This window comes from Balaenoptera physalus (genome assembly GCF_965194825.1).
Source record: "Balaenoptera physalus genome assembly, chromosome: 5".
In the NCBI taxonomy this organism is placed as follows: domain Eukaryota; kingdom Metazoa; phylum Chordata; class Mammalia; order Artiodactyla; family Balaenopteridae; genus Balaenoptera; species Balaenoptera physalus.
In genome coordinates, this window is record NC_138884.1 from 40,597,924 (window position 1) to 40,614,150 (window position 16,227).

The 16,227-nt window shown below is 38.8% G+C and overlaps 1 protein-coding gene, 1 long non-coding RNA gene and 1 pseudogene across 3 annotated transcripts in view; 1 reads left to right on the forward strand and 2 right to left on the reverse strand.

The window, feature by feature from the left end:
• LOC309661688 overlaps positions 1 to 16,227 on the reverse strand; it is a 461,825-nt gene that overhangs the window by 249,665 nt on the left and 195,933 nt on the right. The window lies entirely within an intron of this gene.
• The window catches only part of LOC309661677 (hsp90 co-chaperone Cdc37 pseudogene), a 217,110-nt pseudogene that overhangs the window by 187,961 nt on the left and 12,922 nt on the right, over positions 1 to 16,227 (forward strand). The window lies entirely within an intron of this gene.
• Positions 11,202 to 13,261, reverse strand: LOC309661118 (ADP-ribosylation factor-like protein 2-binding protein). Its single transcript, XM_082462410.1, has one exon. The coding sequence runs from the start codon at positions 12,956 to 12,958 to the stop codon at positions 12,470 to 12,472; it is 489 nt and encodes a 162-aa protein (XP_082318536.1). The 5' UTR covers positions 12,959 to 13,261; the 3' UTR covers positions 11,202 to 12,469.

Sequence of the window (16,227 nt, forward strand, 5' to 3'; positions counted from 1 at the left end):
GAGAATCATACACATACACACTTACATAAAGATAAAATGGAAATATATATATATTTATATATATATAAAAAGGAAGAGAGCAACCAAATCAATAAACAAATCTACCAAAGATAATAAACTCTAAATACTAAAGTAAGATAAACATAAAACCAGAAACCAGTCAGTCACATACAGCAAACCCCAAGTCTACAGTTGTTCTCAAAGACCACTGCCTCAATTTGGGGATGATTCATTGTCTATTCAGGTATTCCACAGATGCAGGGTACATCAAGTTGATTGTGGAGATTTAATTCACTTCTCCTGAGGCTGCTGGGAGAAATTTCCCTTCCTCTTCTTTGTTCGCACAGCTCCTGGTATTCAGCTTTGGATTTGGCCCCACCTCTGCCTGTAGGTCACCTGAGGGCATCTGTTCTTCCCTCAGACAGGACGGGGTTAAAGTAAGAGCTGATTAGGGGGCTCTGGCTCACTCAAGCCAGGGAGAGGGAGGGGTATGGAATGTGGGGTGAGCCTGCAGCGGCAGAGGCCGGCGTGAAGTTGCAACAGCCTGAGGTGCGCCGTGCGTTCTCCCAGGGAAGTTGTCCCTGGATCACGGGACCCTGGCAGGGGTGGGCTGCACAGGGTCCCAGGAGAGGAGGTGTGGAGAGTGACCTGTGCTTACACACAGGCTTCTTGGTGGCTGCGGCAGCAGCCTTAGCATCTAATGCCCGCCTCAGGTGTCTGCACTGATAGCCACAGCTCACGCATTTGTCTGGAGCTCGTTTAGGTGGTGCTTTGAATCCCCTCTCCTTGCACACCCCGAAACAATGGTCTCTTGCCTCTTAGGCATGTTCAAGTTTTTTCCCGGATTCCTTCCTGGCTAGCTGTGGCACACTAGACTCCTTCAGCCTGTGTTCATGCAGCCAACCCCAGTCCTCTCCCTGGGATCTGAACTCCGAAGCCCGAGCCTCAGCTCCCAGCCCCCACCCACGCTGGTGGGTGAGCAGACAAGTCTCTCAGGCTGGTGAGTGCTGCTGCACACCGATCCTCTGTCCAGGATTCTCTCCACTTAGCCCTTTGCCTCCCTGTTGCTGGGCTCTCCTCTGTGGCTCCAAAGCTTCCTCCCTGCCACCCCCTGTCTCCACCAGTGAAGGGGCTTCCTATTGTGTGGAAACTTTTCCTCCTTCACAGCTCCCTCTCAGAGGTGCAGGTCCTGTCCCTATTCTTTTGTCTCTCTTTTTTCTGTTTTCTTTTGCCCTACCCAGATACATGGGGAGTTTCTTGCCTTTTGGGAAGTCTGAGGTCTTCTTTCAGCGTTCAGTAGGTGTTCTGTAGGAGTTGTTCCACATGTAGATGTATTTCTGATGTATTTGTGGGAGGATGGTGATTTCCACATCTTACTCCTCCGCCTTCTTGAAGGTCTCCCCCTAAAGCTTTATCTTCTTGAAGCACTAGTACAGATAACATTTTTACCATAATATGTCTTAGCAAGTTTTTCTCATTGACTGTTAGTTGAAATTAATGACCTATGGTTTAAAAAATTTTTGATCAAGAATGAATTAAACATGTTTGGGGCTTATTTTTTGTTAATTTTTATACCAAATACATGTTTGTATAAATAAAACTGCATCTTTACCTATCTATTACATTTGTCATCTATTATCTATCTTCTATTTGTCTATCATCTACCTATCTACCAATCTCTTTATCTTTTGTTGATGTATCTATCCATCATCTATCTATCTATCCATCCTCTATCTGTCTATCTATCATCTGTCTCCTATACTTACACCTTCCCCTCTCCATCTCCCTGTTCCTTCTCTTTAACCTCCCCACAAACTTCCCTCTCTCTCCCTTCCTCTTTTGGGCTCTCCTCACTGCTTCTTTATCTCTCCTTTTAACTTTTCTTTCCTTTCCTTTCCTTTTTTTTTTCCTTTTGTTTTGTTTTGTAAAAGACTAAACGGAAACCTTAACTAAATAGAGTTGGGAGACTAAAAAGGGGAATTATCATGTGCTGTGATGATAACAGAGCTCAATAGACAGAAGAAAGACTCTTCTTCTTTCCTGGTGAGGACTCAGCCAATGAAAAGCCATGGCCTCTTTGTTTAATACATCCCTCCTGGCTTCCTTTGCTGCTCTAAAAACGTGTTCTTCACATGCTGTGCAGGACTTGCACATGGCTCGCCATGGTTGCAGACCTTGAATAGCAATTCTCTGCTGATCCTGGATGAACCATCTTTGCTTGATATCTAGCAGTCTATTTATTTCAGGTCAACAGTTTATTCATCCTGCTCATCCTTTGATACAGATTTACTTGCAAATTTTCTGCTCTTATTTATAATATGATGAGGTAACAATGCAAATATTACTCAACATAATGTTAACTAGTGTCTCTTGTGGATTTTTGTTCCTTAAAACTCTTTTGGCATTTTTAGTTAAGAAACATAATTCTCATATCAAAATTTCAAAAGGTAAGAAACTCCTCTCAACATGGAGCATTTTCACAAAGGATAAGAAATTACATGATTTGGTAAGCAGCAGGAGAGACAGGCAACTTGGAAAAACAGTTTAATTCTTTTTTTTTTTTTGTTTTACTGCAAACTATTATTCTTTTTATTTTTTTTAACATCTTTATTAGAGTATAATTGCTTTACAATGGTGTGTCAGTTTCTGCTTTATACATATGTCCCCGTATCTCTTCATTCTTGCATCTCCCTCCCTCCCACACTCCCTATCCCACCCCTCTAGTTGGTCAAAAAGCAACGAGCTGATCTCCCTGTGCTATGCAGCTGCTTCCCACTAGCTATCTATTTTACGTTTGGTTGTGTGCATATGTCCATGCCACTCTCTCACTTTGTCCCACCTTACCTTTCCCCCTCCCCATATCCTCAAGTCCATTCTCTAGTAGGTCTGCATCTTTATTCCCGTCTTGCCACTAGGTTCTTCAGACCATTTTCTTTTTTTTTTCTTTTTTTTTTTAGATTCCATATATATGTATTAGTATATGGTATTTGTTTTTCTCTTTCTGACTTACTTCAGTCTGTATGACAGTCTGTAGGTCCATCCACCTCACTACAAATAACTCAGTTTTGTTCCTTTTTATGGCTGAGTAATATTCCATTGTATATATGGGCCACATCTTCTTTATCCATTCATCTGTTAATGGACACTTAGGTTGCTTTCATGTCCTGGCTATTGTAAATAGAGCTGCAATGAACATTTTGGTACATGACTTTCTTTGAATTATGGTTTTCTAAGAGTATATGCCCAGTAGTAGGATTGCTGGGTCGTATGGTAGTTCTATTTTTAGTTTTTTAAGGAACCTCCATACTGTTCTCCATAGTGGCTGTATCAATTTATTTTCCCACCAACAGTGCAAGAAGGTTCCTTTTTCTCCACACCCTCTCCAACATTTATTGTTTGTAGATTTTTTGATGATGGCCATTCTGACCGGTGTGAGATGATATCTCATTGTAGTTTTGATTTGCATTTCTCTAATGATTAATGATGTTGAGCATTCTTTCATGTGTTTGTTGGCAATCTGTATATCTTCTTGGGGAAATGTCTATTTAGGTCTTCTGTCCACTTTTGGATTGGGTTATTTGTTTTTTTGATATTGAGCTGCATGAGTTGCTTGTATGTTTTGCAGATTAATCCTTTGTCAGTTGCTTCATTTGCAAATATATTCTCCCATTCTGAGGGTCGTCATTTCCTCTTGTTTATGGTTTCCTTTGCTGTGCAAAAGCTTTTAAGTTTCATTAGGTCCCACTTGTTTATTTTTGTTTTTATTTCCATTTCTCTAGGAGGTAGGTCAAAAAGGATCTTGACGTGATTTATGTCATAGAGTATTCTGCCTAGGTTTTCCTCTAAGAGTTTGATACTGTCCGGCCTTACATAAGGTCTTTAATCCATTTTGAGTTTATTTTTGTGTATGGGGTTAGGGAGTGTTCTAATTTGATTCTTTTACATGTAGCTGTCCAGTTTTCCCAGCACCACTTATTGAAGAGGCTGTCTTTTCTCCACTGTATATGCTTGCCTCCTTTATCAAAGGTAAGGTGACCATATGTGTGTGGGTTTATCTCTTTATCAAAGATAAGGTGACCATATGTGCTTTCTATCCTGTTACATTGATCTATATTTCTGTTTTTGTGCCAGTACCATACTCTCTTGATTACTGTAGCATTGTAGTATATTCTGAAGTCAGGGAGCCTGATTCTTCCAGCTCCGTTTTTCCTTCTCAAGATAGTTTTTGCTATTCATGGTGTTTTGTTTCCATACAAATTGTGAAATTTTTTGTTCTAGTTCCGTGAGAAATGCCAGTGGTAGTTTGACTGGCATTGCATTGAATATGTAGATTGCTTTGGGTAGTATATTCATTTTCACAAAGTTGATTCTTCTAATACAAGAACATGGTATATCTCTCCATCTATTTGTATCATTTTGATTTCTAACATCAGTGTCTTATAATTTTCTGCATACAGGTCTTTTGTCTCCTGAGGTAGGTTTATTCCTACATATTTTATTCTTTTTGTTGCAATGGTAAATGGGAGTGTTTTCTTAATTTCACTTTCAGATTTTTCAACATTAATGTATAGGAATGCAAGAGATTTCTGTGCATTAATTTTGTATCCTGCTACTTCACCAGATTCATTGATTAGCTCTAGTAGTTTTCTGGTAGCATCATTAGGAATCTCTATGTATAGTATCATGTCATCTGCAAACAGTGACAGTTATACTTCTCCTTTTCTGATTTGGATTCCTTTTATTTCTTTTTCTTCTCTGATTGTTTTGGCTAAAACTTCCAAAACTATGTTGAATAATATTCATGAGTGTGGGTAACCTTGTCTTGTTCCTGATCTTAGTGGAAATGGTTTCAGTTTTTCACCATTGAGGACGATGTTGGCTATGGGTTTGTCATATATAGCCTTTATTATGTTGAGGAAAGTTTGCTCTATGCCTACTTTCTGGAGGGTTTTTCATCATAAATGGGTGTTGAATTTTGTCAAAACTTTCTCTGCATCATTGAAATGATCATACGGTGTTTCTCCTTCAATTTGTTAATATGGTGTATCACGTTGATTGATTTGCATATGTTGAAGAATCCTTGCATTCCTGGGTTATACCCCACTTGATCATAACGTATGATCCTTTTAATGTGCTGTTGGATTCTGTTTGCTAGTATTTTGTTGAGGATTTTTGAATCTGTGTTCATCAGTGATGTTGGCCGTAGTTTTCTTTCTTTGTGACATCTTTGTCTGGTTTTGGTGTCAGGGTGATGGTGGTCTCATAGAATGAGTTTGGGAGTGTTCCTTCCTCTGCAAATTTTTGGAAGAGTTTGAGAAGGATGGGTGTTAGCTCTTCTCTAAGTGTTTGATAGAATTCTCCTGTGAAGCCATCTGGTCCTGGGCTTTTGTTTGTTGGAAGATTTTTAATCACAGTTTCAATTTCAGTGCTTGTGATTGGTCTGTTCATATTTTCTATTTCTTCCTGGTTCAGTCTCAGAAGGTTGTGCATTTCTAAGAATCTGTCCATTTCTTCCAGGTTGTCCATTTTATTGGCATAGAGTTGCTTGTAGTAATCTCTCATGATCTTTTGTATTTCTGCAGTGTCAGTGGTTACTTCTCCTTTTTCATTTCTAATTCTATTGATTTGAGTCTTCTCCCTTTTTTTCTTGATGAGTCTGGCTAATGGTTTATCAATTTTGTTTATCTTCTCAAAGAACCAGCTTTTAGTTTTATTGATCTTTGCTAATGTTTCCTTCATTTCTTTTTCATTTATTTCTGATCTGATCTTTATGATTTCTTTCCTTCTGCTATCTTTGGGGGTTTTTTGTTCTTCTTTCTCTAATTGCTTTAGGTGCAAGGTTAGGTTGTTTATTCGGGATATTTCCTGTTTCTTGAGGTAGGCTTGTATATCTATAAACTTCCCTCTTAGGCCTGCTTTTGCTGCAACCCATAGGTTTTGGGTCATTGTGTTTTCATTGTCATTTGTTTTTGGGTATTTTTTGATTTCCTCTTTGATTTCTTCAGTGATCTCTTGGTTATTAAGTAGTGTGTTATTTATCCTCCATGTGTTTGTATTTCTTACAGATTTTTTCCTGTAATTGATATCTAGTCTCATAGCATTGTGATCAGAAAAGTTACTTGATATGATGTAAATTTTCTTAAATTTATCAAGGCTTGATATGTGACCCAAGGTATGATCTATCCTGGAGAATGTTCCCTGAGCAATTGAGAAAAATGTGTATTCTGTTGTTCTTGGGTGGAATGTCCTATAAATATCAGTTAAGTCCATCTTGTTTAATGTATCATTTAAAGCTTGTGTGTCCTTATCTATTTTCATTTTGGATTTGTCCATTGGTGAAAGTGGGGTGTTAAAGTCCCCTACTATGATCGTGTTACTGTCAGTTTCCCCTTTTATGGCTGTTAGTATTTGCCTTATGTATTGAGGTGCTCCTACATTGGGTGCATAAATATTTACAATTGTTATAGCTTCTTCTTGGATTGATCCCTTGATCACTATGTAGTGCCCTTCTTTGTCTCTTGTAATGGTCTTTGTTTTAAAGTCTATTTTGTATGACATGAGAATTGCTACTCCAGCTTTCATTTGATTTCCGTTTGCATGGAATATCTTTTTCCATCCCTTCACTTTCAGTCTGTGGGTGTCCCTAGGTCTGAAGTGGGTGTCTTGTAGACAGCATATATATGGGTCTTGTTTCTGTATCCATTCAGCCAGTCTATGCCTTTTGGTTGAAGCATTTAATCCATTTACATTTACATTTAAGGTAATTATCAATATGTAAGTTCCTATTACCATTTTCTTAATTGTTTTGGGTTTATTATTGTTGGTCTTTTCCTTCTCCTGTGTTTCTTGCCTAGAGAAGTTCCTTTAGCATTTGTTGTAAAGCTGGTTTGGTGGTGCTGAACTCTCTCAGCTTTTGCTTGTCTGTAAAGGTTTTAATTTCTCCATCAAATCTGAATGAGGTCTTTGCTGGGTAGAGTATTCTTGGTTGTAGGTTTTTCTTTTCATCATTTTAAATATATCCTGCCACTCCCTTCTGGCTTGCAGAGTTTCTGCTGAAAGATCAGCTACTAACCTGATGTGGATTCCCTTATATGTTACTTGTTTTTCCCTTGCTGCTTTTAATATTTTTTCTTTGTAGTTAATTTTCGATAGTTTGTTTAATATGTGTCTTGGCATGTTTCTCCTTGGATTTATCCTGTATGGAACTCTCTGTGTTTCCTGGACTTGATTAACTATTTCCTTTCTCATATTAGGGAAGTTTTCAACTATAATCTCTTCAAATATTTTCTCAGTCCCTTTCTTTTTCTCTTCTTCTTCTGGGACCCCTATAATTCGAATATTGATGCGCTTAATGTTGTCCCAGAGGTCTCTGAGACTGTCCTCAATTCTTTTCATTCTTTTTTCTTTATTCTGCTCTCCAGTAGTTATTTCCACCATTTTATCTTCCAGGTCACTTATCCGTTCTTCTGCCTCAGTTATTCTGCTATTTATCCCTTCTAGAGTATTTTTAATTTCATTTATTGTGTTGTTCATCACTCTTTGTTTGCTCTTTAGTTCTTCTAGGTCCTTGTTAAATGTGTCTTCTAGTTTCTCCATTCTATTTCCAAGATTTTGGATCATCTTCACTATCATTACTCTGAATTCTTTTTCACATAGACTGCCTGTTTCCTCTTCATTTGTTATGTCTGGTGGATTTTTGCCTTGTTCCTTCATCTGCTGTGTGGTTCTCTGTCTTCTCTTTTTGCTTAACTTACTGTGTTTGGGGTCTCCTTTTCACAGACTGCTGGTTCATAGTTTCTGTTGTTTTTGGTGTCTGTCCCCAGTGGCTCTGATTGGTTCAGTGGGTTGTGTAAGCTTCCTGGTGGAGGGGACTAGTGCCTGTGTTCTGGTGGATGAGGCTGGATCTTGTCTTTTTGGTGTACAGGTCCACTTCTGGTGGTGTGTTTTGGGGTGTCTGTGGCCTTATTATGATTTTAGGAAGTCTCTGTGCTAACGGATGGTGTTGTGTTCCTGTCTTGCTAGTTGTTTGGCATAGGGTGTCCAGCACTGTAGCTTGCTGGTCATGGAGCTGGGTCTTGGCATTGAGATGGAGATCTCTGCGAGATATTTGCCATTTGATATTATGTGGAGCTAGGAGGTCTCTTGTGCACCAGTGTCCTGAACTTGGCTCTCCCACCTCAGTGGCACATCCCTAATGCCTGGCTGTAGCACCAAGAACCTGTCCTCCACACAGCTCAGAATAAAAGGGAGAAAAAAAAGAAAGAAAGAAGAAGACAAAATAAAATAAAGTAAAATAAAATAAAATATAGTTATTAAAATAAAAAATAATTATTAAGAAAAAGAGTTTTTTCAGGTAATAATAAAAAAAAAAGGACAGACAGAACCCTAGGACAAATGGTAAAAGCAAAGCTATACAGACAAATCACACACAGAAGCATACACATATGCACTCACAAAAGGAGTAAAAGTGGAAATATTTATATATATATATATCATTGCTCCCAAAGTCCACCTCCTCAATTTGGGATGTTTTGTTGTCTATTCAGGTATTCCACAGATGCAGGGTACATCAAGTTGATTGTGGAGATTTAATCCGTTGCTCTTGAGGCTGCTGGGAGAGATTTTCCTTTCTCTTCTTTGTTCACACAGCTCCCAGGGTTCAGCTTTGGATTTGGACCCGCCTCTCAGTGTAGGTCGGCTGAGGGTGTCTGTTCCTTTAGGGAAGTCTGAGGTCTTCTGCCAGCATTCAGTAGGTGTTCTGTAGGAGTTGTTCCACATGTAGTTGTATTTCTGATGTATTTGTTGGGATGAAGGTGATCTCCGCATTGTACTCTTTTGCCATCTTGAAGCTCCTCGCCCAGAGTATCCTTTTATTCTTTTTTCCTTTGTGCACAGTCTAGTTTTACTTGCTCATACGGTGCTGTGTGCAAAGGCTTTCACCCAGCCTTTCAGACCATAGTTCTTCATGTAATGTGGCTGTGCCAACACCTCACACTATGAGCAGTGCTGCACGAGACACCTCAATTCAAGATCTCTAATTCTTAAATGATTTTTATATAGCTTGTTTCTAAGACCTGCTGGGTTTAAACATTGGTTCATGGAGTCAGAGTATAACTTTCAGAATCTTCTAGAACAAAGATAATCCGATGCCAGACCTCCTGGAGGATACTGGATCAGAGTGTGAGATCCAAATTCCCCACAGATTAACTTCAAATGAAAAGTAATATACATTTTCTTCTTAGTTTAAATATTTTATGAGCTGCTGATATATAGAATTATTGTTGATAATGGTATGGATACTTGAATAACTTTGTAATATCTCCAAACTTTAGTTCCTTCATCTCTAAAATTCTACATTATGGGGTTGTTGGATGACTAAATTAAAAAGAATGTGGTTGGATCAATTAGTTGCCTGACATATCAATAAATATTACTGATACTGATGTTCATCTTGATGATGATGATGATGTTGACATAAAGACAAATTCAAAGCTCTGTTACTCATGTTAAGTCTTCATATAAACATACCATGCTCTAGCTTCAGATATTCAGCTTCCCAGATATCTCCAACTGGATGATTCATAGGTACCTGAAATACAAATTGATCTCAGACAACTTATACACTTCTATCCCCCCTTCCAGACCTTTTCACAAATATCAGTATTATCTACCCACCCATCATCTACCCCTTCCTAAATCTGTGCCCTTAAGTGCATTCTTATCTTGGTGCTAGGCATCCTCACAATGCCAGGAATCTTCTCTCCTACTCAGAAACATGGTATCTTCCTAGGACTCTCCTTGGCCCTTCTTCCCATTCCCCCACCCTTCCCATATCATCTAGTCACTAAGCTCTGCCCAATCTACTTGCAAATGAAAACAATGACTACTTCCTGGGTACTTTTTCCTGATATGACATGCTATTTTGGCTCCATATCACACTTAATCTGTTCAATAACTCTTCTGTTTACAGATGGAGAAGTAGTGGATCACAGAGACTGCTCCTTCCACTAAGCCACATTGCCCCTTGTAAAACTCTTTTGCTATCCTCCTCCTTTCTCCATTCCTACTTCCACTGGCTTACTTGGACCTTTTCTTCTCCCTCTTGGTCTTCTACAATAGACTCCTTGTGGGTGTCCTGTAGTCTTGCCTCCCTGTAATTCATGCTCCATAGTGTTGCCAGGGCAATGGCTCTAACGTGTACATGATTATGTACTCTGCTGCTCAATATTTTTCAGGGGCTTCTCAGCAGCTACAGAATAAAATTTGAAGTAATTTTCATGACGCACAAAGCCCTTTATGATTTGGCTACTTCCTATCTGACTAACCTTATTTCTTATCACTTTATATCCATCAGCCCCCATCCGAAATCTACTCTGCAGTAGATCTTGACTACTTGGGTTTCCCTAAATAAGCCATATATTTTTAGACTTCCAAAGTTTGCTTGTGCTTTTACCACTTTCTAAAATGTCTGACCTCCCCACTGCTCTCTGCTCAATATCAAGTTATCTCCTCTGTGGGGGTTCTCAGTCCTGGCTCTATGTTAGGATCATCCAATATTCTTTTTAAGGCACTTTAAAAATGCCTATGCCAAAAGAGTGTGATATAATTGTCTAAGGTAGGGTCTGATATTTTCATTTGTTTTGAACTCCCAAGGTGTTCTAATGTGCTCAGATGCTCCTTCTTCCTAACGTTTCCCTTTATGTGCTGTGAATGCCTTTACCATAACATTGATCACTTTTTGTTATAATTTATTTCCAAGTCTAATTTCCCAACTAGAACATGAATTTCCAGAAGGGTTGGGACTATGTTATTCATCTTTGTGTTCTCGGTACTTACACAAAAATATTTGTGGAATTAATGGTTCTGTTGTTGGGTTGTTTTGTTTTTGTTTTTGTTTTTGTTTTTTGGTGTATTTATTGTGTCAAGTGCAGGCAATACCTATAAAACTTACATTTGTGCATCAGATGAGTGTCTTTTTTTCTCTGATTTGGTACCTTTCAACTTAGGAACTGTTGAATTTATGTGAGATTTTAGAAAAGATTATTATTTAGAACAATTTTTGTTGTTAAAGTAAAAGAAAAATAAATCTTAAGAAAATGAAAAGGAGTAATTAAATGTGTGATCCTGGTGAAAATTTGATTGAAAATTATATATATTTCTGTGAAGAAACTCACACCAGAACTCATCATTGTCCTCTCATCTTTTTTTTTTCAGTAGAGATTCTTATTTTTACTTGAAAAATAAAAATAAAAACAACAACAAAAAAACTAAGGTACACGTTGGGAATTGAACTACTATAGTATTTCTTTCTAGAGAGGCGACATCCATGTTTTCTGGTCAGTAATGTTCTATCAAACATTGTACTAAACCAGTGTACTAAATCCAAGCAGACAGATGACCAGTAAAGCTGTTTGCTATCTCCTACTGAGCTAGACCAGTGGAACACTATCTTGGTAAGATTATTTTGACAGCAAGAAGGAAGTGCAGCGCCCCTACCCCAACAGAAAACCTAAGGAGCTGTTTTACACAGAAAGGGTTTTAAGCAAACCTGCACAAATACTAACATGCTCTAAGAAAAGGAAACCTTTTAGACTACTTCCAGCATACATTCATTGGTGCCCAGTAAAATAGGAACACCAACATAGAAAGCATTTTTGCTTTCATAGCACTAACAGCTAAAAAGCACACAGCAATATAATACTTTGATCTTGAAGTGGGTAATCATGGAAGTTCCAAGATTATATCCACTAGGTTAGCCTGAGTATTCATCTATAAAAATATGTTTTCAAAAACATAAACGAGTTATAGAAACAATGGGAGTACATCAGGACCAGTAGAAGACAGTGAAGTGATATAAGGACTGTACATGTAAGACTAGGAACTGATTTTCACAAGTACCTTTTTAGGTAAAGGACAACTCTCTAAGTCGATTCCTACAGCCAAGACTAGCTGTGATAGTAGGAGTTTCAGAAATCTTGAGATGGGCACCTAGCTGGAGTTAAACCCTAGATAAATACTCCCAGTCAAAAAGCCCATTGAGGCTGCAGGACTGAAACTCTGACCCATGTAAAAAGCTGTGAGTGCACAAAAAGCCTGGCGGGACATGCAAGGCCTGCTGGGCCAAGAGAGTTGGTGATGGGGGGTTCTTCCAACATGGACACACCAACACATATGCTGGGGAAGTGTCCCCCAGGTGGAATGCTGGACTTGGGCTTGGTGCAGGAGCCAGACTCAGAAGCTCCTGAAAGAGGTGTCTACTCAGGTAGGAGTACTAGGGTTACTGAAGACAAGAATGTGTCCCAGGAAGGTCAGATCATTTTCTTCTGACCCATCGATACTTAACATTAACGAAGAGTTGCAGAACAGTCAGTCATTCCAAGATGTATTCTTCTGACATCATTAGCCAAAGCCTCTCCCAGTCTATTGGGCTGGTGATGTCTAGAAAGATCCCATTACCTGGAGCTGGGACCTAGGGCCGCAGATTGTTCTGGGAAGCTGTCACAGAAGATTTGCACAATGAAGTCACCACTAAACCGCTGCTTAAGTCCAGTCCCCGGCCTTCTTTTTCTGCTCTATAGTCCAGAAACATTTCTTTAAAAGCCAGAAAATCCGTAAACGTGAGCAGCATGTCGAAAATGTCACCAGCCACTTCATCTTTATGGTGCTGTAAAGTTGTAGTGAAAGCCGCCATATTAAATCCAGGAATCCGCTCCAACAGCTGTTCTTCTATATACTTTTCTACCAAAGAAATATATTCATTAAAAATAGGTGTGTAGGCGAGCTTATTCTCTTCCGTGTCTTCAAACTCCTGGTAGTACTTGTCCATGAAACTCCTCTGTAATAACTGGAACTCATCATCCATGATAATGTCTTCTAAATATCCAACCACAGCATCAAATTCTGCATCAGAGGCGGAAGAGAAGGACAGCGCGAAGCTCTCTTCCTCTAGGGCGTCCATCGCCGCCGCCGCATCCACCGCGCGCAGGGCAGCGGGCCCGCCGGCCTTCTACCCCGCCCGAGGCCCGGGCACAGCCTCCGCTTTGCTCCTCAGAGCCCCAACCGGCATCGGGAAGGTCTCGCAGCCGAGGCCTTGGCCGGCTCACTGCCCAACCGAGTAGCGCCTGTGCACGACTCCCCGGCCTCAGGCTCCCTGGCTGCTGCCACGCACCGGCCGGTCCTCCAAGCCCTGCCAGGCCACGCTAAACCGGCCGCTGCCGCCTCGGGGTTCCGACGTCAGTTACCGCCCCCCGCCTCCCGTCACCATGGCCTCCCCGACCCTTCCGCCGCCTCTGGGCTCCCAGTAGCCAAAATCTTCTCATCTTTTTAATGTTTACCACTGACATAATTGTCCCTTGTGGAAGCCTCTGCATTCTAGATATTATAAGGGCTAAACCAGAAACACATTATTTATTCATTTATTCTTTTATGCTTTAATTCAACATTTATGATTATGTCTAAGAATTATGCTTCATAGTGGAGTTTCTGGAATGAAGAGTTCTAGTTTACCTCTAATGCTTTCATTATAAACTGAAAAAAAAAATGTTTAAAAAACAGCTCATCATTAACTATGTTGATTGCAGCACCATTCTTAGACTTTGTCAACTAAGATTTACATTTTAATCCATTTAATAGCACACTAAGTAATATGCCATCTTCAATGAAAATTGTGAACTCTGGATGTTTCAATATGCAAAATGCAAATTTCAAAGAGCAATATTTTGTATCTTTTTTCTGTACTTGCTAATTTTTTGGAAGTAGTTAGTTTTGTACAGATGCATTTTTTTTCTCTTTTTTTCCCCTAACTCAGCTGTACCTCAGGTAAGAAATGTTCAAATGCATCTGGTAGAGCCTTGTAAAATTTGAACAAACAAAATCTTAGTGATTAGAAGAAAATATCCTATGTGCTATTATAAAAAGTGTCCTGAAAAATAAATAAATAAAAAGTGTCCTGTAATTAGAAATAATAATTTATCAATAACTAAACTTTGCAAAGAGACAGCAGGACAAAAGCTATACGAATTATAAACTAACTCTTTGGCTTTTCAGTTATACTGTGATACTTGGGTATTAAGATGATGCTATTTAAGAAGGAGGGTGATCAAAGAGCAATGCTCTTATAAGCTGAGATGTCAGTGATACTGATTATATATTTTAAAATATTTATTAAAACTGTCATCCCAAGAAGTTTTTGATGGTGTTAACTTTTATTTCTATAATGTTGAAATGTAATAAAGGTAATAAAAAATTTAGGCCAACTAGACTTAAAGTTTATATTGACTCCAGTCATATTCTCTACCATCTCCTTTCTTAACTTAGTCTTTTAATTTTATTTTCTTAATATCATTTACTTTTGCATGTAATTTTTCATTGCTGACCACAGCAAAAGAACACATGCATAATTTTAAGAAGCATCTCAAATCTCATCTCATATGTGAAACTTCCCCAACTCCCCAATGTAAATAGAGTTAGTTATTTCCTCCTCAACTCTCCTGCACCACTCAATTCATTATTTATTCTAGAAACTATTGTTTATGACATAATTATTGGTTTAGGTTCATGTCTGTGTCTCTTAGAACATAAACTATTTGAAGGTGGATTATTCATTTTTGCACATCCAGAATCTGGAATAGTGTCAGAGGCAAGGTAGTTGACTCAAATAAAAAATAATTATTTCATGTAAATATTCTGCAACACCCACTAAAAAAAACACACAGAAAAGATACAAGATGTTGTTTTTAGCTTGTTTTTTCTCAGGCCTTGAGCTCTGTAGTTTATCCAGGAGAAGCAATCTAATTTTTAACAGAGACATAAAGTGGTCCTGACACTAAAGTCATGAGATATACTAGATTGACAACTATGGTACAGGTTTAATATGTTTAGGTTATGTTGTTAAGCTGACTTCATAAACTCTTCCTCAGGAAAGCTAGTCAAATGTGGGACTACTGCTTCTCAGCTCACACTGTCTACCAAACTGCAGTAACTAAAGTGGCCTTTATGTCCCTGGATGGTGCAGAGTGTAGCCATGGCATAGCACTGGTTTCCTAATTTATTTTTTGCCATGTAAAATGGGGGTTAAATCAGGTGGAGGACTTCAGAATTCAGTTTAGTTGACAAAAGTGTTGTGTCAGGCAGTCAAATGATCCCTAATCCCTGGATTGGATAGTTAATTCATAAGTCATTACTGTCCCTTACTATATTCCAAGGTCTGTAAAAGATGTTGGATGATGGTGAAAATATTTTCTTCTTCCCCCTTTTCTTTACATTTTCACCCTTTTTTTAGTAGTTTCTTGCATATTCCTCCTGGGTCTTGCCTCAGCTCAATGTCTTCTCTTGAACTGGCTATAATAAAATAGTGTCATTTTAATTTATATTCATTTTTCTGTCTTTGAAAATTGACATGATCAAACTGACACACTGGAAAGTCACCATTTCCCTTAGGATTTTGAAAATAATTATATTATTTAGGCATGTGAGGTTCTTGTGTTTAAATATTCGAAAATTATTTTATTCACAAGCCCATTTCTCTTCTCAGCAAGACTGCTTTCTGGTGCTCTCCTATCCCATTCCTTCCAAATTTTGTCACCAAACTCATTAGTGAGCATAGTTCTCTGTAGTGGGTTCTCAATACATACTTGTGTGAACATCTTCAAAACTTTCTTATTGGTTGAGTACAAGTAAAGTTGGTAGGGTGTAGGTTGATATTTACAAATGTCCAGATAGAAAGTTCCTTGGAAGCAGGGAGGGATTCTCCCTAAACCAGGCTTAGGCACCTTTGACATCAAGGCTAAAGCTTTAAAGATAATCAAAGACTTGAGAGTACACAGCTACCATTCTATTCAGAAGAGTCCCACTGAAGAAGAAAAGGGAGAAATCCTGCATCTATAGTCTTCTTGAGTGGAGGAAACCCTTGCGATCAGAGGTGTTTAGGACTCCAACTTGCCCTTAAGTATGGCTGACCAATAAAATATTCAGAAAGGCGGCCCATCAGAATGAAAACTGCTGTGCCCAGGATGCATTAACGATAGAATTTGGGGTGCATAAAACTTAAGATAGCATGCGGAGGGAGCTGCTGTCAGACCCATGTGTCTCCATCTGATACACGGTGCACATAAGTTATGGTTTGTGGCCAGTTAAATTGAGTGTTTTTCAAACCTTGCTGACTTTCAAACCGTATTGACTCTCTGTCTCTCTGAATTCAAAATTTTAAATTTCAGGATTTGTGCTCTG